The sequence below is a fragment of the Bactrocera neohumeralis genome, chromosome 6 (assembly GCF_024586455.1).
Source record: "Bactrocera neohumeralis isolate Rockhampton chromosome 6, APGP_CSIRO_Bneo_wtdbg2-racon-allhic-juicebox.fasta_v2, whole genome shotgun sequence".
Lineage (NCBI taxonomy): Eukaryota > Metazoa > Arthropoda > Insecta > Diptera > Tephritidae > Bactrocera > Bactrocera neohumeralis.
The window spans coordinates 16404547-16428880 of record NC_065923.1 but is presented as its reverse complement, the minus strand read 5'-3'; the positions used below and the strand labels follow the sequence as shown (position 1 = coordinate 16428880).

The window sequence follows — 24334 nt, the reverse complement described above, 5'->3', positions numbered from 1 at the left end:
CCGCTGCAATTCAAAAAATATTTTATTTTTAAACTAAAAAAATATTTAAAAAGTATTAAAAATAATAATTTTCATATATTCGCAAACTAAAATTTATAGTTAAGTTTTTTAAAAATGTTTTAAAATTTTGAATATTTTCTCAAGTATATAAATTGCAGCAATTTATATGCGCTTGCTTAGGCAATCTCAGTTTGTACATTCACTTTAATTTAATTTACATTATTTACTAACTACCTTAAAGCCATACAATTTTTACATTGATTTATTAATTATTTACATGCGATTAGATTAAAATTTATTTATATTTAAATTTTAAAATTTCGTTGCTGAGAAATTCATGCATTTAAAATTTTACATAGTTTTTTATAAAATTTTTTACCTAAACTTATGGAAAACTATTTACACCTAATCAAATTTTGCGCACGCCAAATTTTTCGGGGTTAGTAGTAGAAATTTCGGGATCCCGATTTAGTTTACAAATATTGGTGAAAATATTTTTACCTAAATTTATGGAAAATTATTCACAGACTAATCAAGTTTTGCGAACGCCAAATTTTTCGGGGCTTGTCATAGAAATTTCGGGATTCCGATTGATTTTAACAGTATTGGTAAACTTTTTTTAACCTAAACTTATGGAAAACTATTTACAGGCTAATAAAATTTGTCGAACGCCAAATATTTTCTGGATTAGCAGTTCAAATTTCGGGATCCCGATTAATTTTTTCTACCAACATTGATGAAAATTTGTTTACACACTAATCACACCGAATTTTTCGGGATCATTAGTACACATTTCTGGATTCCGAAAATTTTCAAAAATTTTGTACTTTTTTATGAAAATAAATGCAAAAATGCCAAATTTGAATTGTTAAACTATTGTGTAATCGTTTTCATTATTATAAATTTCGGTATCCCGAAAAAACACCCGTAGTGTAGACAATTTTCAGTTTGACTCATTATCAAAATGTCATGCTTTTGTGTGATAAAACTGTAAAAATTATATTTTAAACTTTTTGAATGTAAAAATAAAGTTTTTAGTTTCAAAATTCGGGATCCCGAAATCTTTTCGGGATTATTTTCTAAAATACTAACCTATGAAAATAAATTTGTAAAATAATTTTTTTATTTTATGTTGCTGTGAAACAGGAATTATTGGTAAACATTTCGGGGTCATCAATTAAAGTTTTCGGGATTATTTTTTAAAATACTTCCGTATGAAAGTAAATGCGTAAAATAAATTTTTAATTTTAACCTGCTGTGAAAAAGGAGTCGCTTGCACAAATTTCGGGATCCCGAAAATTTTTCGTAATATTTTTTTAAAATATATTGACATTATATAAATAATAATTATAAAAATCGACAGTTTAAAGTGCCATATTAATTTTTTAATGAAGAGCTATGTTTAGTACGTACAAAATCTATTGAAGCTGATAAAGTTTTACCAACTAAGCCTGACATATTTAAAGCTTATTTTCGCTTTTTGCATCCAAATAGCAAATGCTTTTTTTGTATCAAATTCGAAAGCAAGAGATAGAATAATTGAAATGCTTACAATAAAAAAATATATCAGTTGAGGATGGTGCACTGTAAGTAAGCCAAAATCATTACATTGATACAAGTAAAGGTGATATTCCAATAGGATAACAGTAAAGTGACAATTAATTTTAATTAAATCAATTGAAAAATAACTTTTTGTGTGAAAAAAATGTGGCATGCTTTCATCAAAATTGGCCTCAATTTAACTATCATGTTTGGTATTAAACTTTATACACCTCATGTAATAAACCACAGGAAAACTCACCTTCCTTAGTGAGACTGTGATAGGATTTAGGGAAAACGATATGGTCCTCTGTGGACTAGTTGTAGGCTAGTAACCAAATGCGTTGAAAAAATCACTGAAGAGTCAAAAATAAACAAAAATATCAATATTTGGTCAAAATTGCATTTACCCGTCTTGATAATTCAATCCATCTCTATATCGAAGCCAGTGCGAAGCTCATTTTATTTATAAAAGTTGTCGACGATTTTTACAATATCAAATTTTAATTCAAATGTTTTTAAAATTATTGCAAATATTATCGAAAACGTTAACATTCACGAATTTTTCAAAAAATAAATAAATAATAAACAGACGCTTCGGTCAAAACCACTATACCTCCATAAGTAACTAGTTCTCTGGAAATGCTGAACTAGTTATATTTACTACTGGGTATTAAGTCAACTGCAGCCAGCTATCCTTATCATTGTCACTTGCTCGGCTGTCCAGCGCATCAACGATAATTATAAAATAAATACAACAACAAAAACAATGACAACGGCTCCCAGCTTGCATGCAACTGCATGTGATAGATACTGCTGCAACATGCCACATTTCAAGCATAAGGCCAATTTGTCGATTTTTACACGATACTTTTTTTTGCATTTCTTTTTACAATGTTTTCGCATTCGCAGCTAATTAATTGAAACTGGGTCATTTTTGTGTAAATGACAGAAAGGCCAGCCATTTTTCGTTTAACAGCAATAAAAGATATTGGAAATCACATAAAATATATGTATGTATGTATGTATAAGTACATAGTAGTGCCGTTGTGCAGCTGTGTATATAATTACGACATTTACCATTTATTAATGTCAACTGTGGTTCGGTAAAATGAGGTCGTTGAAGCCGAACTTTTGTGTCGAAACTTTTGAGACTTTGAAAAAATAATTAAAAATGCAAGTAAATGGCTCTGTGAACAGCAAGGGGGGATGATTTGTATTGCCAATAGTAAATTAAGTGCTGTGAAGGTCATTTTACTGGGTTGTGCTATATGTATATAAGCGGAAAAAATAAATAAAAATAAATTGGAAAAGAGTGCAAAAGCAAGGGAGTGAGAATGTAAAATACTTCTAGCATAGCAAATAAGTTATATTTTTGAACAAACAAAGATTTTTTTGCTACTAAAAATGCAAAGTTTAATATACATATCTTCACATACACATATACACAAATGCATGCACATACATACATACATATGTATGTATGCATGTCTGCATTTATAGTTGTTTAATGTCTTTATTCAAGGGTATGCCATAAATAATATTATAATAAACAAGTTTGGGAAAATATTTATTGGTGTCTAAAGTATGTTAAATTTTTACACAATCTGAAATTTTCGGGATCAGTAGTTGACATTTCGGGATCCCGAAAAATTTCAATAGGCTTTTTTCACAAATAAGGAAAAATAGATAACGACAAAAAATCGATTTCATTAATACTAATTTCGGGATCCCGAAAAAAGTCGAGAGTGTGGCAAACTTTCTGTATTTCCTAATTATCAACAATTTAATGCCTTCGTAAAAAAAATTGTAAATTCAAATTTTAATATTTATATTGCTGTGAAATCGGGATCCTAAAAATAAATTTCGGGATACGGAAAAATATTGTACTTATTATTAAAAATTGAATACCCTTGTAGGAAATAAATCAAAAATTCAAATTTTAATTTTTAAATTGCTGTGAAATCGGGATCATTAAAATAAATTTCGGGATCCCGAAAAAGTATTGTAACTCCCGAAAATTTTCGGTATGAAATATTTGGGTAAATAAATCAAAATTCGGGTTTTTAATTTTTGAATGTCTCTGAAATCTTTTTCTTTAATACCAATTTTGATATCCCGAAAAAGTGTCTCGAGTTAAAAAACTTCAGTATGCCTTATTATAAACAAAATTATAAAAATTTCAAATTAAACGTTTAAATTGTTGTGAAATCGAAATCATTAATTTAAAATTCGGGATCCCGAAAAAACTTCGGGATTATTTATAATACAATACAATTTTCTTAAAAAAATAAATATAGAAAATTGAAAATTAGGAATTTGAAGAACTATATTGGTTACCGGAATTTCTTACATTTCGAAATACTGAATAATTTTAGGTGAAACTAAATTACCCTTTTTCATAAAGCAAGAAGAAATTACTACCATAAAATTGAAATAAATAATTTAAACTTTAATTTGAAGAAATATTAGGTCTGGTAGCAGTATTGACTATAAAATTGGGTTTTTAATCTGTTCTCTATTAAAATTGCATGACTATAACTGACTAACGATCTCTCACGCTTAGCCTATAGTACTGTACTGCTAAGAGCAAAAAATAGTAAGACTTTGTTCACAATTTTAAAATTCTTTTAATTTAATTTTCAAAATCTATGTCATACTCCTCAAAGTAATCCCCTTTGGCCCTAATGTACTTGTGTCAACATCTTTTCCAATCCTCGAAACAGTTGTTAAAGTCAATTTTCGGAATAATCTTTCTTTAATTGACTCAAAACGGCTTCCTCGGTGCGGTCGTTTGAGTTTGCTGAATTGCCAGATCATTATTTTGATGTGACATTCGGCACAGGTGCCACTGACAGTCATACCAAACAACGAATTTGTTTTCACGCACAATTTCACTTAAAAAGTCTTACTATATTTTGCCCACAGTAGTAGTATACTTAGTTCACACGCTCTTCACCAATCTCTCATATTTTCTAAGTTTTCACATTTAAGTTTAACTATTTGAAATAAGTTTTCCAACTATATTTGGCTTCTTGAACTCTCACAGTTCTTCTACGAACTTTTATTACTACTCGTATTTGCATTTTTTTAGAGTCAGCACTTACTAGTAGTCCCACTGTTGGAAAAATAAACTTAGAAAATCGCTAGGAAACCCTAAAAGAGTTATTTGGTGTAGCAAAACATTTTTATACTCTCATTGAATTTAAGTTTTGACTTATTAAAGCTAGATAGGGTAAGCAATTTATATATTTTAATATTTACACAAAAATTGTTATTTATTCTTAATTTTACATTTTTTGCGTATATACTTGTACTATTTGCCTTAACAATTAAGCATTCTATTCATCTAACCTTATAAGAAAATCTACAGCCAAATTTTTGTATGCTCTGAAACCTATCTGACTTAAACGCTAAAAATATATGCTAAATAAAAAGTTATTAGAGGAAGTTGCTATAATTTAACTGAATTTATATTTTGATTTTTTAATAGCAAAAATAGAGGCATATGAGATGGTACTTGGGCTAATCAATCTATGAAGAACTTTATAAAATTTTCTTTATATTATGCTAAGTATTACATACACAAATATTTAACCTTAATGCCATGAATAAAAAGTGTTTTTGAACGTAAAATAATCTATTTAGAAGGGAATAAATAGTAAGTAGCCCATAATCTCTGCGCAAATATCGCTACCCGTTCTTGATTGTACAATATTCTACAATAGAGAGCGCTAAAGTCTGACTGAATAACACGTAGAGTCAGTCAATGTCATTTTGTTTGTGGATAATTCAATTTTCAACAAGAAAACTGGTGAAAAGGTGGAAAATAGGAGGAAGATGCGGACGATACCGAAACAATGGTCAGTGTTACCAAACAAGAAGAATTAAATTCGTCGGTTTGATCATTTGATTCTTTACATCATTTGAGCGACGTTTTAAAAAAAGGAGATATTTTGAAGGGAGAATTTTCGTTTGAAAGTTAAATTTCTTCTTCGATATTAAAATATGTCAAAGTAAAAGCAAAGGTGTATTGAGGTATAGTTATGCTTCTGGGTAAGCAGTTTCAGTTATAGGGCTATGCCCAATTCCTCTCTAGCGTCCTTGTCGCTCACCTAAGAAACGTGAGTAATCCTTTTGTATGATGCGGTAACCAACCTGTGCGGAGCCTGGGGTCACGGCTAAAAGAGAGGAAGCTTCAGCGGAGCCACTCCGCCATATTCGGTTAAAGGTTTTGCTGAAGTCTAATGAGCATCGTCTGCTCAACAGAGGTGCTGCTGCGAGCGGGCGTCGGTCTTGAAACAAGCGTCTCGCTATGTAAATATTTATAAAGCTGTATACAACTCGCCTAGCGAGGTTGTGCTATGGGTTTGGCACTCGCCACGTAGAAACCACTCGCAATAAAAAGGAAACAAAAGAAGATGGAAGGATGGAAGACCTCACTTCTGATGACGAACACAGCAAACGTAATAAGTCGAAAAATTCAGCCTCCATGGCGAAACCTCTCCAAATGTGTTGAGGCTGATCGAATTCGCAGAGGCCAGAAATCGGTTGTCTGTAGTACTAGATTCCAAGATAAGAAAATTCATCAAGTTCGTAACCAGATCGATCATGTTGTGATAGTATTGCTTTAGACCTGGAAAATCTACTATCTAACAATTGGAGAGTAATTCCTTTCTAGACGAACAAAGACCAAACTCTATAAGACACTCATTATTCCCGTCCTGCTATATGGCGCAGAGGCATGGACAATGACAACATCTGATGAGTCGGCCTTAGGAAGTGCTCGAGGGAAAGGTTTTTCGGAGATTTATGGTCCTTTGGGCATTGGCAACGGTCAATACCGCAGTCTATCGAACGATGAGCTGTACGATTTTTTCGCAACATTGACATACATAGTTAAGCGATTCAAAAGACAGCGTTTGAGCTGGCTAGGTCATGTTGTCCGGATGGAGGAGAACACTCCAGCTTTGGGGGTTTTCGATTTGATAGCCGCCGATGGGAGCAAAGGAAGCGGAAGACCTTACCTACGTTGGAGAGATCAGTTGGAGAGATCAGTTGTAGAAGAACCTGGGTGCATTTGGTATCTCGAATTGCCGCCAATTAGCGAAAAGCAGAAACGACTGGCGCGCTGTTGTTAACTCGGCTATAATCACGTAAGCGGTGTCTACGCCAGTAAAGAAAAAGAAAGGAGGAAAGAAAATGTTAACAAAAAAAAAAAATAGTTACAGTATGATAATAACTTAAAAAGGTTTGTCTACCCTAAATTTTGTGAAAGAAGAAGAAGTTTGTAGAAGAAAAACAATAAACCAAAAATATGATTATTTGAAATTTTCATTTAAATTTTGAGGTTATGAAAAAATAATTCACACAAAAGTTGTAAATATTTTCATAGCCTATATCTTTACCAAATAAAGTTTTTCCACAGGACTTTTAGTTTTTCTGGAAATCGAGATAAAATCCTTTTTACTTGTAATTTTAACTTTTTGAAAATTCAACTACTCTCTTCCTTTCCTCTTTTCATTCTCAAATTGTCCCTAAATTCTTTTCCTTTCATTTTCTACTTCTCTTCTTTTCGATATTGTTTCTTCCTAAAGTTATCGCTCCTGGTATAGGCACATGCAATACATATATTCGATCCCGTTCTCCATCTCACATGCACTCCGAAAATATTTGTTTGCTAATTTATGCAACAACCAAACAAATTCAATGCGTCAAGTTCGAAACATAGCACCAGTTTATTCTTGTGCTTCCGTTTTTGTTTTTTAACGTATTTAAAATTCACTTTTTTGGTACCATAATTCTATGCTAAAGATTATTAAAGAAACGCGCATAATTATTTCACTAAGTCGTTACCAATTAAGCTACAAAAATTACTTACGAATGCGTTTACTAGAAATATGCAGGTCTTAATACTAAATTATTGAGCTAACAATGAAGTGTAAGAATTCTTAATAAAAAATGTTTGTATTAGCACTTTTGTATATATCTTATGTAACTATTTAAGTACTAGGTATGCATGTATTGGTAAGCCTACTTAACATTACGAAACTAGCTTAAATTTGCGCGCTTGAAATGTGTTTGTTTTACCAACACACACAGACGAATATAAACACTTACACACACTTGCACTTACATGCCTGAATGCCTGTGGAGCACTGCAACAGCCTTGAGGTATGCAACGAACCATGAATCCGTCACTAGCTGCTGGTAACTGCACAGCGCCACGCCTATTTACAAAAGCGCCTCATCGCCGGCGATGTGTACGCCTACGCCATCACAGTTATACGATGAGCCGCTGCTGCTGCGGCCGCAAAGGCTGCCACTGGCACTCTTGTAATCGCCAACAGCAGCGGCTGTGGTGTGCCTGTGTTGCTTCGCAATGAGGTTGTCGCTCAGCTGTGGCTCTTGTTGTTGTATTTGATGGTCAATCGAGGCACCGACCACCACTGCAACAACAATAGCCTGCGGCTGTTGTGACTGTGACTGCGCCTGCCGTCGATCTTCGTGTGGTTTCGTGCGTTGTTGCGCATATTGTTGCTGCTGCTGCTGTTGTTGTTGTTGTGCTGGCGTGTGGCTTTGTTTGAGATTGCATAGAATGCAGCGCAGCATACTGTAACGACGATTGCTGCTTCGCCAACCGCTGGTGCTCTGCCGCCGCCGCTCTTCCTGCTGCGTCTGTTGTTGCTGCTCTTGCAACACGCAGTGCGCGCTTCTTGTGCCATCCGCACTGTTATTACTACTACTACTACTGCAATTATTGTTGTTGTGTCGATAAGCCGTCTCTTGCGCCACCAAATCGTCGTCCGCTTTGTGTTCACGCGCAGCAGCGCTGCCATTGCCATTCGCCCAGCGCTCGGCATGCTTGTTGACCACGTTGCCTATGAGCGCGCCACCCCAGCCGCAGAGGCCGCTGCGCGCTGCCACGACGCTCGTCTCCTCATCGCCGTACGACGGTGTGGCGCGACAGCAACGCAAATGGCTTCGATGCTACACGTTCGTCACCTGCGTGGTCAGGCACTGCTGTTCGACGGCGTGCGATTTGCTGGCCAATTCGCCGCGCAGTCGGCCGTTGGCGCCGGTGGCGCCGTCGTCGTCTTGTGCCACGGGCAGCCACTTGTCGAGGAACTTCGGCCGGAAGAGCTTGGTGAATGTGGTGCGGAATTGACGGCTCATCGAGCAGTAGAGTATGAAATTGATGCTGGAATTCAGTAGCGCCAGTATGTCCATGATGTCACCTGTTCGAAAGCGACGCACAAAGAAATGGAAATGGAAGAGAAGAGAAAAGCACATTGAGTGAACTGTGTAAAGTGATTATGTGTGATTAAGTCTTTAGTGCTAGTGAGTATGCTGCCGAGAGGCAGCTTATGCGCTTAAATGGTAATGTAAACTCAGCAATGCCAGCTGCAGGTCTTTGTGGAGGAGGAAGTAAAGTGCTAACTGAGCGTAAAGCAAAGCTGTCAACTCAGCATAACACTTCAGCTGCGTTGCTATCTTAAAGTTTAAAGAGACTTTAAAAGCGTGGGGGATTATGAAGTTTCACAAAAGTTAATGTATTCCCTTAAAGGCTTAAGACCTTACTTTCCATAATTGACTACGCATTCACAACTTCCTGTTAACTTTAAATATTTTTTCAATATTACATGATTCAAGAGGTTTTCGGTAATAATTCGTTACTTTTTAAATCATTTATTGACGTTTTATTTGGAAAGTCTAAAAAACTTTAAGTGCTGACTTCATAAATTTGTTTAAAGTTTAAGAGAACCGCAGTAAATGGTTGGAGACAAGGTTAAAATATTTCTAAAATCAGAAAAGGCAATAACTTTGGCTCTACGGAAGCTATAATACCCATCATAGATGCATTGGGTCATAAAAGCACTTGGAAATTGTTATTAAATTCTCCAGGTAAATTACAAGGAAAGCACGACAGTCCTTAATTACTATGCCAGATATGAACGTGATCTGTCAACCAGTTGGTTTACAGCAGCTGGTTTAGTTGGTACAACTCAGTAGTGCGTTGCTATTTTTACAATGGATAAAAATATCGGAAAAAGAATTTGTCTCAAATTTTGTATTTCTAATAAAATTTCGTGTTCAAAATCCTTGCGAATGTGGGAAAGGCTTATGGTGATTCAGTTTTATGAAAAACCTAATCCTAGTCGTGGTAGAAAACTTTCAAAAACGATAGAGAAAACGATAAAAGTGAAGGATATGGTGTTTGACAATCCTCAGGCAAGTTTAAGAGCGATGGCAAGAAAGCACGGCATCTCTCGTGAGTGCGTTCGTATGATTATGGTGGATATTTTGGGTATGAAAGGCGTTCTTGCTCGACTTGTCCCGATAAAGCTGAATTTTATTATTTAATACTATTATGAACAAGTCTTTTTAGAGATGCCTGACAGTGCGGATGCCGATCCCACATTCATGGGGAGTATTCTAACTGTCGACGAGACATGGGTTCCCGCGTTTGCCATGTAAATAAGTCAATAATGATGGGAGTTGAGGGAAAAAATGAGCCGAAACCAAAAATAAACACGCAAAATCCGCTCAAAAATTATTATTTCTTCGATATTCGTGGTTTGGTGCATTATGAATTTATTCCGAAAGCACAGTCGGTCAATAAGGTGTTCGATTTGTCCGTATTGAGGCGTTTGTGTGAGATCATCTATAGAAAATGGCAGGTCATGGATTTCACACGATGATAATGCACCATCGCATCGAGCCATGATTGTGTCCGAATTTAAAGCCAAAAACGCAATGAGTACCATCGAACAATCAAGGTATTCACCAGATTTTTTTCCGTGTGATTTTTCTTGTTCTCCATACTGAAATTGCCGCTCGAAATATCTTGAAATACAAGAAATAGTCGATAGAAGATGGAGCCAAATCTGCAGAATACGGTGCATGCAAAATACGGTAGACCAATGGAAGTCCAATTAATGGATTTTTGATTTTCCTTTTCTTCAAATGCGGCAATAACATTTATTCCATAGTTGATTTTCCTTGGGAAATGACCGGAAATTAATTACTAAGCCAAGTTTTTGCTTCAACTGTATTTTCCCCTACAAAAATCAATATTTTTTATCCATTTTTTTACAATAACAAAAGTTGCTTCACTCAAAATGATATGATACCAAAACTAATGATCCGACAGCTGTCAAATTTATTAGTATATCACCTCTTGAAAGTTGGACCAACTAAAAATCACATGGACTTAGTTAGAGTATCGCCATCTATACCTCAGGCCGGGTATTTTTCAATTGACAAGGTCGGCTACTCAATTTGTTTGTCAATAAATGGATTCAGCAGTTAGTGGTGATCGATTTCGATAAAACCAAAGCTTGAGGAACTTAGCCTAGATATAAATAAGGAAAAGAAACTCATGACTTTGTTTATATGTAAGATACTATAGATTGTCCAAATATGTCCGATCTTTTGGCAAATAAGCGTCCTTTGCCGGAAGTGTTGAATTTCTTCAAAGTCAATGAAATCGCAGGCTGTAGCAAATCGGAACTCCAAAAGTTTAGCGAGATGAGGCCAAGTGAAACAACGTGTCGTGATTGGTTTTGTCGCTTGAAAGGCAGAGATTTCCATATTAACGAGCGTACGCGTCGAGAAGGGCCAAAAAAATGCGAAGACGGTGAATTTGAGACGTTGCTTGACGAGGATTCGTGTCAAACGTAAGAGGAGCTTGCTTCAACATTGGGAGTCCCCGCTAAGCCAATTCAAAGCGACTATATGAACTGGGAATGATTCAGAAACAAGTAAATTGGGTTCCTTATGACGTCAACTTAAAGAGAGGCACGAAAAAGTGATTTTGCTTCATGACAGTGCCCGTTCTTACGTTGTCAAACCCGTTAAAGCTACCTGGAAACCCTTTAATGGGAAGTTCCACCCTCCAGCTATAATCCCCAAATATTGCGCCGTCTGATTTTTATACCCTGAACAGTATATTAAGTTTGTCACGAAGTTTGTAACACCCAGATGGAAGCGTCGGAGACCCTATAAAGTATATATATGAATGATCAGTATGTTGAGCTGAGTCGATTTAGCCATGTCCGTCTGTCTGTCTGTCCATCCGTCCGTCTATCTGTATATATACGAACTAGTCCCTAAGTTTTTAAGATATCGTTTTGAAATTTTACCAACGTCATTTTCTCTTCGAGAAGCTGCTCATTTGTCGGAACGGCCGATATCGGACCACTATAACTTATAGCTGCCATACAAACTGAACGATCAGAATCAAGTTCTTGTATGGAAAACTTTTGCATTCGACAAGATATATTCACGAAATTTGGTACAGATTATTTTCAAAGACAACAATGTAATCTCCGAAAAAATTATTCAGATTGGATTACTATAGCATATAGCTTCCATATAAACTGAACACATAGTTACTAAAAGAAATGCACCTGTGAAGGCTATATTAGCTTCGGTGCAGCCGAAGTTAAGGTTTTTTCTTGTTCGAAATTTGATTTTTTTATTTTAGTTGAGCAGCATTTATTAATTCAAGGGCAATTATAGCCAATTTATTTAAATAAAATGTTTTAATTTGATATTGTCAATAAAACAGCAATCAAATATATTCCACTTAGAACATGCATACCAACAAATATTTTGCACTTTGTAACAGCTAAATTGCTAAGAGTTATTAAGTAGCCATTTAAAGCTATCAAAATTCGAATTCGATTTATACAAACAAAATTTGAATACCAAGCACTTAAGCAGTCACACACTGCACAAACACACAAATATCATCAATAATAAAAAGCTTTGCGGTTAATCCGATCACTTACAAGTGGCATCCTTTAACAAACATTGCCCAACTAATTTAATTCATAAAGCTGAAAATGAAATATTTTCAAAATACTTCAACGCTTAAATGAAATTTTATCAATACTTTAAGTGCAAATAGCATTTCATTACATATGTATGAGTATGTGAGTCTTTTTAACCAAGTATTGCTTCAGAAATGCGCAAATACAGGCCATGCGCCCAAATGTATGCAACGCATCAGCATGCATATGTGTGTAGATTACGCCAGCGCAATCGTCTGGCTGTCGTCTGGCGCTGACGCTCTCCAGCTGTGGTGGCCCACAGCATGCAGCAACAGCAACGCACCGCCAGTGGTCAACTTAATTGAACAACAATTGCTGCTCGGCTGGTTGCTCATACGCCATGCGTGGTCATTATAGAGTCATTGATTGCACATTCAAGCGCGTCTGCATAAATTCCAACTTATGCATGTTTAATAGCATGTGAACGCACGCGTTCATCATATTTGCATGAAATTCTATATAAATATCAGTCGATATACCAACACATATATAGCATATGTGTGTACTTATGTATATAATTCATAGAGAATTTCCGTTATCAATATAGACAATATGTATATTAATAACATATATCTGCATAATAACACTCCCGCTAGACCATATGCTACAAGCACGCGTTCACAAAACACACTTAAGTATAATCCACTAACAAATATTAATTTATGCTTGGCAATGCCGCCCAACCACTTGTGTGCTTTGGCGAACATAAAATATGTGATTTGCCGAAAATGAGCAGCCGTGTCTGTTGGCCGCATACAAAGTTGATTACTTTGGTATTTATTGGATTAAAATTGTTGTCTAGCGAGTCAACGAGGTTAGTTGCTAACCCACCCAAATAACACGTGATCTGTGCTCTAGTGTGTATATATATGAATGCATGCATATTGTCTGATACTTAGCCACATGCGTGAGTATTAACTGCGCAAATTGAGGGAATTAATTTATGTAAGCACAGAGAGGTTTATACATAAATTGAAAGTAATTTAATAAACTCGTAGTCGCGTGTATGTAAATATATATATGAATATTTGGGAAGGACTCCCTTAATATCGGCAGTGTGTTAATGAATAAGTGAAGAGAAGAAGTGGTTCAAAGCTGTTTAAGACACAGTTATATGCAAATATATTAGTTTTGATTAGTTATATTATTTGATAAAATTTTCATACATTTTTTTATGTAAAATTTATAGAAAATATTTTTTGATTATTTAAGCATATTATTCATACGATAATAGCAACATGTTCTTCAATAAGAATTAGAAGGTTAGGTGGTTGAAAGCGGGAGATTTATAGACAAAGCGATATGCGGAGTAAACACTGAATAAATAAGACTATGCCTTAGCATGGTTGGATATCAATAGGGACTTCGAGGGGATCATACGCTCTGAGTGTGTATAGAGAAGAAGTTTGGTAGGCAGAAGGATACTAACTCAATCTGTAATACTGGGTCCTAAATGGACTGCCGAGTAGGGACGGGGTGGAGGTTATATGGAAGATATCGATTTCTCGCTCTCTCTCTCTTCGTCTGCCACACTCAGCTTGCACTTTCCAAATGGAATATTAGCCATAGAGAAGGCCTGTATAGCTCTACTGAATAACTACAGGAGACATCCGAAAGCTACCATATACACAGAAGGCGGCAGTGCAAGCGTCATCCAAGATTAATTGAAGCATAGTTAAAAAAGAAAAATCAGGAAGGCCTTTAACTCACTGGCAGGTCAACTCTTCCTGTCCATAATGTAGGTTCCCGGCCATGGCAACATTTGAGGTCAAAGTAGAAGCCTCTTTAGACGAAGCTGCGGCAGAAATAATACGACCGGGGGAACCATCGAGAGGCAGCTCAATAAACAGTTAGAAGAAATAGTTGAGAGTAAATGGAAATCTATGTCTGACAAAATTCTTTTCTGTGCGAAGCAGATGACAATCTATGGAAAAACTTTTTCCAGAAAGCTTCAATGAACGACGGGGATTCTATACACCCGTTTTGTATGAAAAGAAAATGAAAAATCAGAAATTATTTTTATAAGACTTGCTAGTTAGTATAGTTATTTTTTATCTTTGCATTCTCATCGGTAATGAATGATGGCCAAAAAGGAAAAATATTCAATTGAAAATGACCAGTGAATTGAAAAAAAAATGAATGAAATAGTAACCAAACAGGTTAAGTAATTTGCAAGCTATTGTGAAACAATAGTTACAATTCCAGGTGAATATATTTTCCTTATATAAAGGTTTTCTTTCGAAAATATTCTTTAACAAACTTGCCAAACCTTTTTACTTGGGTTACTTAGGTACAGTATATTTGTATTAGAGAATGGCTCTAAACGTAGGCCACGTGTTTCAAATGGCCTTGAGGATATTCTTATGAAAAGTGTTGACTACCTTTAGGTGGTTTCACATAGAAGTAAATTTGGAATTCTTAAGCCAAGTATATTTTATTATCGTAAAAATGTTTATGATTTTGTTTTCACTAGTACAAAAAATCCATTTGTGTTGGCAGTAATAATTAGAATGATTTGTTTTGTGGAGTCATTTAAATGGGTTACTGCGGTGAAATATTTTTATATACAAGAATTCGCCTAAATGTAGGCCACGTTCTTCAACTTGCTGCCGTAATGTTCCATTATAAGATATAATAAGATAAATAGACGAGGGTTGCACCGTGAGCATAGACATAAGGTCTCTAAGGTCCCTCACCTAAAGCACAGAAACGCACCTAGCCACAGCATATTGATAAAGTCCAAATTGGACTGTCCAATATAATGCTAGGTGCTAGTGAAGCGATATGATCCTTACTTGGAAACATGGATTCCAGGGCCTTTATCCAGCGTCTGCAGATCGCTATGCATTCAATTAATAGGTGTTCTGGAGTTTCGGGTCCTTGTCGCAGCACCGGTATTTTCACAAGAAACTAGGCCTTCCTCAGCTTGTAGTGGTCAGCGTAGAGTGCGGTAAGTTGCTTGAATTTGTCCTTAGGAAGTTTGATTACATATTTGAACCTGCTGAAGTTATAAGCCCCCATTAGCAACTTCGCGTGGTGCATGCCTTAGAGTTGTTGCCAATACTTCTCGCTGCCTACTCTTTTTTCCTTGCGGACCTGCTCCTTTATGGTATGATGACCTACCGCGATGAAAGGTTTAGGTCCTACCATTTCAGTGTATGCTGCGCAGCGGTTGAGATCATCAGCCAGTTCATTCCTGGCTATATCTTTGTGATCAGGCACCCAGATAAGGTGCACTTAGTTACGTTCCGCTAGACTATTCTGCTATTTTCTACACCAGCGTTTTGATCTCATAGGCAGAGATTGCTTTAAGTGCCGATTGATTGTCGCTAAGTATGGCTATAAGTTCATTACGATAGATGCGTTCGAGGTTTCAGTGAGGAAAATTCCTCCGAGACGTCTGAACCGATCGACTTGAAATTTTCACGTGGCCATGTTGGATATACGATTTGTCAGGTAATGATCGAAATTTTTTTTTACAATAATTTTATAAAAAAAAACCTACCTTTCCTTGTGAAGCGGATGTTTTTTCAATTAACAAAATTTTGGTTAACCCTTTCATCCTGTTTGCCTGTATGCCTCTATTGTTATAACAATTTTTGTGGTTTTTTGATTTAAAATATAATAGTTTTCACTAGAAAAATCTTCTTAACTGTCATACAACATTTTTCGGAGGACTTGTTGGAGTGCTACTATGGGATCAAGGGATTCAACAATTTTTGAAAACGATTCGCTGTTTATTGGATAAAATTAAATTTCACAATTTTTTGATTACGTTTTAAATAATATTAAGCCAAAAATCGGCCTTGTAAATGTATACAACCTCAACAGCTTTAAGCTCTACCTGTGACAGGTCGATAAACAACTCGTACCATTACTATTTCAATAAACAAATGCTAGCAGCAATTAGCTATTCCCGCGCACGTAGGCAATTTTACAAAGGCAGTCTCATTTAAGAGCTTAAATTTTAGCACACGCAGCACAAACCGCTCGTTTAACGGTATTTAGTGCGTGAAGGTGAGTGCACCTTGTAGCTAATTACCGAGAGTTTGATTGTAAACCGAGTCAACTTTGTGTTTACTGTCAAAATGGCGACACATTAGTAGCGCAATTAAACACGAAGCACACACACACACACACATAGCGAATGAAAACGAATCTCAAAGGCACACGGATATGCCGCGATTTCGTGGCTCAATATGCTAATTTATGGGAAATGTAATTAAGCTAAATGTTGGGTTTCACATTTCGTGAGATTTCGACGCATTGTGGTTTAATCACGTTTGCACATTTGAAACACTAATTGAATGCTGGAAAGACATGCCAATTTCTTGTTGCTGGTTATAGTGTTTCCGAGTAATTGTTTGTGTTTCTGGGTGAAACCGAAACACATCGTATGGGAAGTAGTTTTTGGTTAATATGATGGTTAACCTGAAGGTAACTGCACACAGTTGCTAGTGATTTAAAATTAAAAAATAAAGAACTGTGCCCAAAAAATAAGGTGACATTGTATTTATTTTGAAAATTCTTTATTTATTCTTCCAAATCAATTTCATCCCCTTCAAAGTAATCCCCTCCCGATGCAATGCACTTATGCCAACAGATTTTCCAATCTTTGAAACACTGGTTGTAGTCACTTTCCGGGATGGCCTTCAGTTCCGTCTTCGCTGCGGCTTGAATCTCCTCTATCGTATAAAAACGGTGTCCCCGGAGCGGTCTTTTGAGCTTGGTGAATAGCCAGAAGTCGCACGGCGCCAGATCAGGTGAATACGGTGGTTGCGAAACGATATGGGTTGAGTTTTTGGCGAAATGATCACGAATTACGAGGGCAGTATGGGATGGTGCATTATCGTGGTGTAAAAACCAAGAATTGTCTTTCCACAATTCCGGCCTTTTTAGGCGGATAGCGTTACACAAACGACGCATAACGTTCAAATAATATTCCTTGTTGACTGTTTGACCGGTTGGAAGGAATTCATAATGCACAACACCACGATAATCGAAGAAAACAGTCAACATGTTCTTGATTTTTGAGCGACTTTGGCGCGATTTTTTTGGTCTCGGCTCTCTTTTGGCACGATATTCGCTCGATTGATCGGTTGTTTCGGGGTCGTAAGCATAGATCCAAGTCTCATCGCCAGTTATAATGCGTTTCATGACACCCTGGTAGTTGGAAAGCATCGTTTCACACACTTCAACCCGACGCCTTTTTTCCAAAAAATTCAATGTTTTCGGCACCAGTCGAGATTTGACGCGCTTGAGGCCCTAAACATCCTTCAAAATGGTATTGGCTGAGCGTTTCGATATGCCAACTTCATCAGCAAGGTCTCTAATTGTTAATCGACGGTTTTTCAACACCAAATCTTTGATTTGTTGAACGTGAGCTTCGTCGGTTGAGGTTGATGGTCGCCCTGGACGCTCTTCATCTTCGACACGTTCACGGCCGGCTTGGAACTCACTATACCACTTGTAAACATTTTTTTTAGACATAGCCTCATCACCAAAGGCTTTCTGCACCATCCTCAACGTATCCGCAGCAGAAAATTGATTCCGTAAACAAAATTTAATGCAAATTCTTTGCTCAACAAATTTCGTCATCGCAAAAAACGAAAAACTCACTTTTAGCAGCTCACAAAACGACACGTATCTCAAACACTAATGAATATTTCGACATGAAATTTGACATAAATGTAACTGACAGTACTACAAACCTAAAAAAAAAAATAATTCTCCAAATCCTTCGACGCGCGCAGTTTAAATTCAAATGTCACCTTATTTTTTGGGCACAGTAAATATTAAAATTAAAAATAATTTAATTATAGCTTGAACAAGGTATACTGAGTTTCCTATGCCGTTTGCAACACTTAGAAGAAAAAGTTGGAGATCTCTTAAAGAAGATATACATAAATGATCACCTTGACGATCTGAGTCGACTTAGCCATATCAGTCCGTACGCCTGTATATAGCCGAACTAGTCCCTATGTTTTTGAGATATTGCTCTAAAATTTTGCACACTTCTTGTTTTATGCCTAAAATGCAACTTATAAGTCGGCACCACTGATATCTAACCACTATGAATATATAGCTGCCATACAAACTGAACGATCAAAATCAAGCCTTTGTATGGAAGACTTTTTTATTTGACATAACAAAACTTCCCAAGGCTTATTGCTCAAATCAGTGATATAATCTCGGAAGAAATTGTTCAAATCGGGTCACTAAAGTATATTGGGTCGAAAAAGTCTTTCGTATTTTGTTAATAGATGTCGTTGCAGTCGTATATCTCCAGTGCTTCCAATCTCATTGTGTCATACCATATGGTGTTGGAAAGATGAGATTCTAGCTCTAAGCTTCATTTAATCAGAAAAAATTATATTCGGGGAAGTTGAAAAAAAGTTACAGCTGTTCAAGGATGAGTGAAAATAACGAAAAATTTGGCTATATTTTGAAATTTTTGTATAAAAAGCGAAGAAAGAAGCGTAAGCCACCAATGAAATTTGTGATGTTCTTTGTATTCCGTATCAGTTCATGTAGCACATCAATGGCTTGCTCGTTTCCGCTCTTGAAATTTCGAAATTTCGATTTACACTGATGGAATAATGTCTCAAGCGGAAATCTGGCAAAAAGTGGTAGACCAAAATGTTACATATTTGTTTAATATTATAAATATAAAAAAATAAGTTGAAGTTTGATGAGAAATACGAAAAACTTTTTCGACTACCCAATATATCTGTGATACAAATTGACCGATAGAAGTCAAGATAAAGATTTTTTTATTTTTTTTTTTTTTTGTTTTTATAAGAAGGGTTTGGGTATTTTCGTTGGACTTGAAGTTATTACATTTTAGTATTATTATTATATTGTTTTGCTAATAATATTATTATTGCAAATAAGAGATCAAGCCCCATAAACTACATTAAAAGTTAGTGTTATCTGACTCGTAACGAAGTAATTATAAAAATTATTATAAACAAAATTCATAATTTAATTGAGCTATAATTTAACTTTGCTTTGAACATTACTAACACATATTTATATTATTCTTTATTGGGGCAGACATCGCTTACGCGGTTATAGGCGAGTACACTTACATATGTATGTATATGCTTCCAACACTTGCATCATTGCAATGCTCGAGTTTTCAATTATAAAATTTTGGACACCTGTATTTAAATATATCTGCATATATGTAGCAATATTGTAATAATTCCACTCAAATTTTAATTCAATTAGAAAGTAGTTTCCTACTGGTCGGTTATAGCTGCTAAAGTTTATAATTTGATTTTTACATTTAGCATTTATTAAATTATGTGTTGCGGTTTATAAATAGATAATATATTACCATAAATATATTTATGCATAATTAAGCTTGCACATGTGGTTGATTATATTATAATTGCACTCTCTTATTTCATACATTATTTACAACTACAATTGCAAAACAATTATAAAATTAGTTGCTATAATGCGAATGTGTGTAAATGATATAAGTTAGTTATACCGGTATTGTTATACAACAACAGTGGCGGATACTTCTAGAGAAGTATTGGATGGATTTCAACTGAGTTTGCTAATTCTAGAAAAAGTAAGTGCTTTGAAAACCAAAGAAATGGAAAATCTTATTGACTGCTTGATAGATAGATTCAAAGGCCTTTTGGATAATGACAACGTCGTGCGACGTTTGAAGCTCAAAGGTGAACTTGATCACTGGCAGTGCCATTGGAGGCAGAAGAAAAAGTCAAAAGGCTAAAAGTTGGCTTTATGGCGAGTTTTAGAACACGGTCCCTTAAAAATTAACCATCAGGAATTGGTATGCTAGATGTGATGAAATGAGCACCGGAGATGGTGAACGCAGTGGACGTCGAAAGGAGGTTTTTACCAACGAAAACATCAAAAAAGTCCACAAAATAATTTTCGATGACCATAAGGTAAAGTTTTTCGAGATAGCAGACAATCCAAGAATAGCAACTGAACGTGTACATCATATCATTCACGAATATTTGGGTATGAGAAAGCTTTGTGCAAAGTAAGTGACACACAAGCTCACTTTTTGAACGTCTAACGACTTCTGATTCTCAGAACTTAAAAAAATGTAGAAGAAAAAAAAAGAATTTGTAAAAAAATATGTGGTAAAATTGTAGACTTGAGACTTTTCTATTGACATGTTATAAGGTTTGAAATTCACAAGTGAATAGTAGCCCTTAATTAATAATATACACACACATTGTATGGTACGTAGGGAGACCTGAAGAGGCGTTTGATGCGTTCAAAAGGCATGTTTTGTAGATACTTGAGTAACATTTTGGCAAAAGCGCATTCTAGAACTGGTTCAAATGCGTGCAAAATGCTTAGCGGACAAATCTTATAGATATATTATACCTTGCAGTAAAGTTTGTTGCCAATATCTCTCCTGTCTACTTTTTCTTCCTTGCGAAGCAGAAAGCTTCTTTATGGTAAGTGGATCCACTGTGATGACGGGTTACTAGGTTACACTGTGTTAGTGGATTTTGCGAACTCGGACGGAAAGTTTGGTGATTGGTACTGCGATTCCTACAACAGTTCTCTTCAATGTTTTCGAGCCGTCGGTGTAACACTTGATTGTGTTATCCCTAACCAGTAGCCCGGGAAAGGTATCATTCCATTCAGCCTTTCTTGTTAAGAGTTTAACTTCATAGTGAATTCTAATTTTTTGCTAATGTCCCTCGGGAAAAACAATGGTATTTCACCACTTAAGTCCTGCAAAATGGGATGAAATTTTCCTCACCTCTATGAAACCCCGTCATTTGTAGCAATGTGTGTTTGGCAACCGAACCTATTACGAGGTGGTCTAGATAATCATACTATTTCTAAAAAAAAAGTATAGTTTAGAATTTTTGAAAGAAAGGAAATATTTACTTCATTCAAATTCAAAGCCAATTTATAAATTATTTCTATATATTTAAAGTTTGTTTTGCTAGAAATTTATATAAAATATTAAAGTTTCACTACTCAGGTTTTTATTTGAAAGCCAATGTGTTTTGAATAGTATATTTTTTATAAATTGTTAGTAGACATGAAATCCACTGGCGGAAATTAATAGGCAGAAATTTCTTGTTTTTCCAAAAAAAATGGTTCTTTTTAAGAAATTATTAAAATCCAAAAATATATAAAAATTATTTTTAATAAAAAGTTGTTATCTTTTCATATTTATAATCTTCGTTTTACATGCATGCATGCGTTTTGCTACTCATTCAGCTGCAAATAGCTTTTATTACAAATTCACAAGGAAATTACATTTTCGCAGTGAAAGTTTTCAAGTGAGATAAATACTTTACTCGAACAATTACCGCTATCATGCATGGCGCAGTCTTGAGCCAACAGTAACACCAACAACACTGTCATTAGGGACAACCAAACATAGCCAGCAAAGAGTCGAAAGCATCAAGGCCGAAAATAATCGCTTGTCATTTACATATGCCACACGTTTGTGTTGCAAGCGAAATAAATACGCTGTGACTAAATGCACACACACATACGCACAACAGAAGTTTTCGCACGAGTGCATTTAAATGTTTATAATTACACACACACACACACACGCGCGCACACACTGCAATAAATATTTGGCTGACACGAGTTTTAAACAAACGAGAATTTCGTTTCGATTTCGTTGTTTATTTAAACAGGCAGTTTTGACAATTTGCCTCATTACTGTCAGCTCATGTGACTGGCAAACGGATGTGCGAAGCTGCAGCGCTCTACTTTGCGCACGAGTCACATACACACGCACGACCGTGTGTGTGTGTATGTTTGGGCTTGAAATAGCTGCAAATAATTTCGAAATATGCCGCACGCATAAGTAATGGCGCATAATTACATTACTCATTACTTTAATATGCCTGCAGTTGCTGCAACTGAAGGCCACTTGCCTAAGCTGCTTCTGTGCAAAACTAAATAGGAATTTTAATTATTGAAATTTTGCACATGCATTTGTACTCAATTATTATTTGTGAATCAAATTCACCGAAATAATACGCAAATGTTTGCAGATCAAGAATTATAATTACCATGTGCGTTATTATTTGAAAATGTGGTTTCATTTGGTGCATTCATTGAATTATTCAGAAATTGGTGAGCAACATATTATCAAATAAGGTGATTATGTTTTATATATATTTGTAGTATATAATATATATATGCTTCCATATGATTTAATAGTTGTCTGTGATACTTCTTGTTAAGTTGGATACTTTTCAAAACTTACTGCAATTGATTCAATACTTGAAAACTCAAAATGAAAGCTGAACGGCGATTTGATATATATATATAGTATATCAATATTGGCAAAATATCTTCAGTTTTGAAACAGTAAGATATTAAATAAAAAAAAACGTTAACTTCGGCTGCACCGAAGCTAATATACCCTTCACAGGTGCATTTCTTTTAGGAACTATGTGTTCAGTTTATATGGCAGCTATATGCTATAGTTAGCCGATCTGAACAATTTCTTCGGAGATTACATTAGTTGCCTTCGAAAATAATCTATACCAAATTTCGTGAAGATATATTGACAAATGTGAAAGTTTTCCATACAAGAACTTGATTCCGATCGTTCGGTTTGTATGGCAGCTATATGCTATAGTGAGCCGATCTGAACAATTCCTTCGGTGATTACATTGTTGCCTCAGAAAATAATCTGTAATAAATTTCGTGAATATGTCTAATTAGAAACGCGACTTATTTTGAAATAATGAAGTAAATGAAATTATTTTCGAATAAATACCTTATTTTTACCGGTTTTTCACTCATTTTATTGAAACTTACATTAAGCTTAAACTATAATAGTAAAAATTTTAATTAAAAATGTGGAATCAACGATTTGAGTGCGACAACTAACCAGAAATTAAAATTTTTTATCGGCAAAAAATATTGCTATTAAGAAATATTGCATTTTTGTTTCAGTTAGTATTTTGTTGCTTTACCCTTTTACTTTAATACTGCTTCATATCGAAAGCGAATTGACGTTATAAGACTCTGACAGTGCACCAATGGTGTTGCTTGCCATACCAATTTCATCAAAAAGGACATCTATGAATATTTGTGATATTTTTGATACCTACATCATTTTTGACATCAACCCAGATGTGTTCTCTTCAGGCCACTCCAAAAAATTCATGGAATTTTCAACAAATTGTGTTGACTTTGCCGAGTGCTTTGAATTGTTATTTTGTTGGAATTTCCATGTAACAGGAAAATTGTACTTAGTCCATGGCAGAATGACATTTTTTTAGGATGTTGATGTATTTCTCCTTATTTAAAATTCCATCAATCATATGGAGCGGACCTACACCACCCCAGGAAAAAAATTCCCACACCATGATTGATCCTCCACCATGCTTCACTACGCGTGAAACATAGCAAGGATCAAATTCTTGTTAGATTGGTCGGGAAACATACCTTCGACCATCAGGAGCTATGCGATTTATTTTGGTTACATCGCTCCAAACAGCATACTTCCATTTATTTGTTGTCCAAGGTTAATAAACGTTGGAAAAGTCTAGGCGTTGTTTACTTAGAGTTTTAGTGAGAAGTGGTTTGCTGTTTTCTTGGATATTTGGACACTATATGCGTCTTGAATTTTATGTAGAATTTTAGTGGAACTCTTTTTTTGGGGTCTCCTCGGGAAATGGTAGTAATTCTGCGGTATATTTCTGTTGAAGTTTTTCGGGTTTTTCTTTGCGTGCAACGTTGGAAATAGTTTTAAATTTCTGTAATGCTTCAGGACATTGAAAACAATTTTTTTGACCTGATTCAAAATTTCTTTCTACGTCTTTCCAGACTGATGAAGTCAAAAACGTAACTACGTAGGGGGGGTGTACAGCTGCAGCTTGTACTCATTGAAAAACTTGAATAATACATTATTAGCTGTCAGGAAACGACAGCGGACCTTTTCATAGCATACAAGAGTTCCAGAAAAG

The 24334-nt window shown here is 35.4% G+C and overlaps 1 protein-coding gene across 1 annotated transcript in view; it reads right to left on the bottom strand.

The window, feature by feature from the left end:
• Positions 1-8529: 8529 nt before the first annotated feature.
• The window catches only part of LOC126763643 (probable G-protein coupled receptor 139), a 226001-nt gene continuing 210196 nt past the window's right edge, over positions 8530-24334 (bottom strand). Inside the window, exon 6 of the mRNA XM_050481349.1 lies at positions 8530-8777. Within this exon, the coding sequence (XP_050337306.1) occupies positions 8530-8777 (248 nt within the window). The remainder of the gene's footprint in view (positions 8778-24334) is intronic.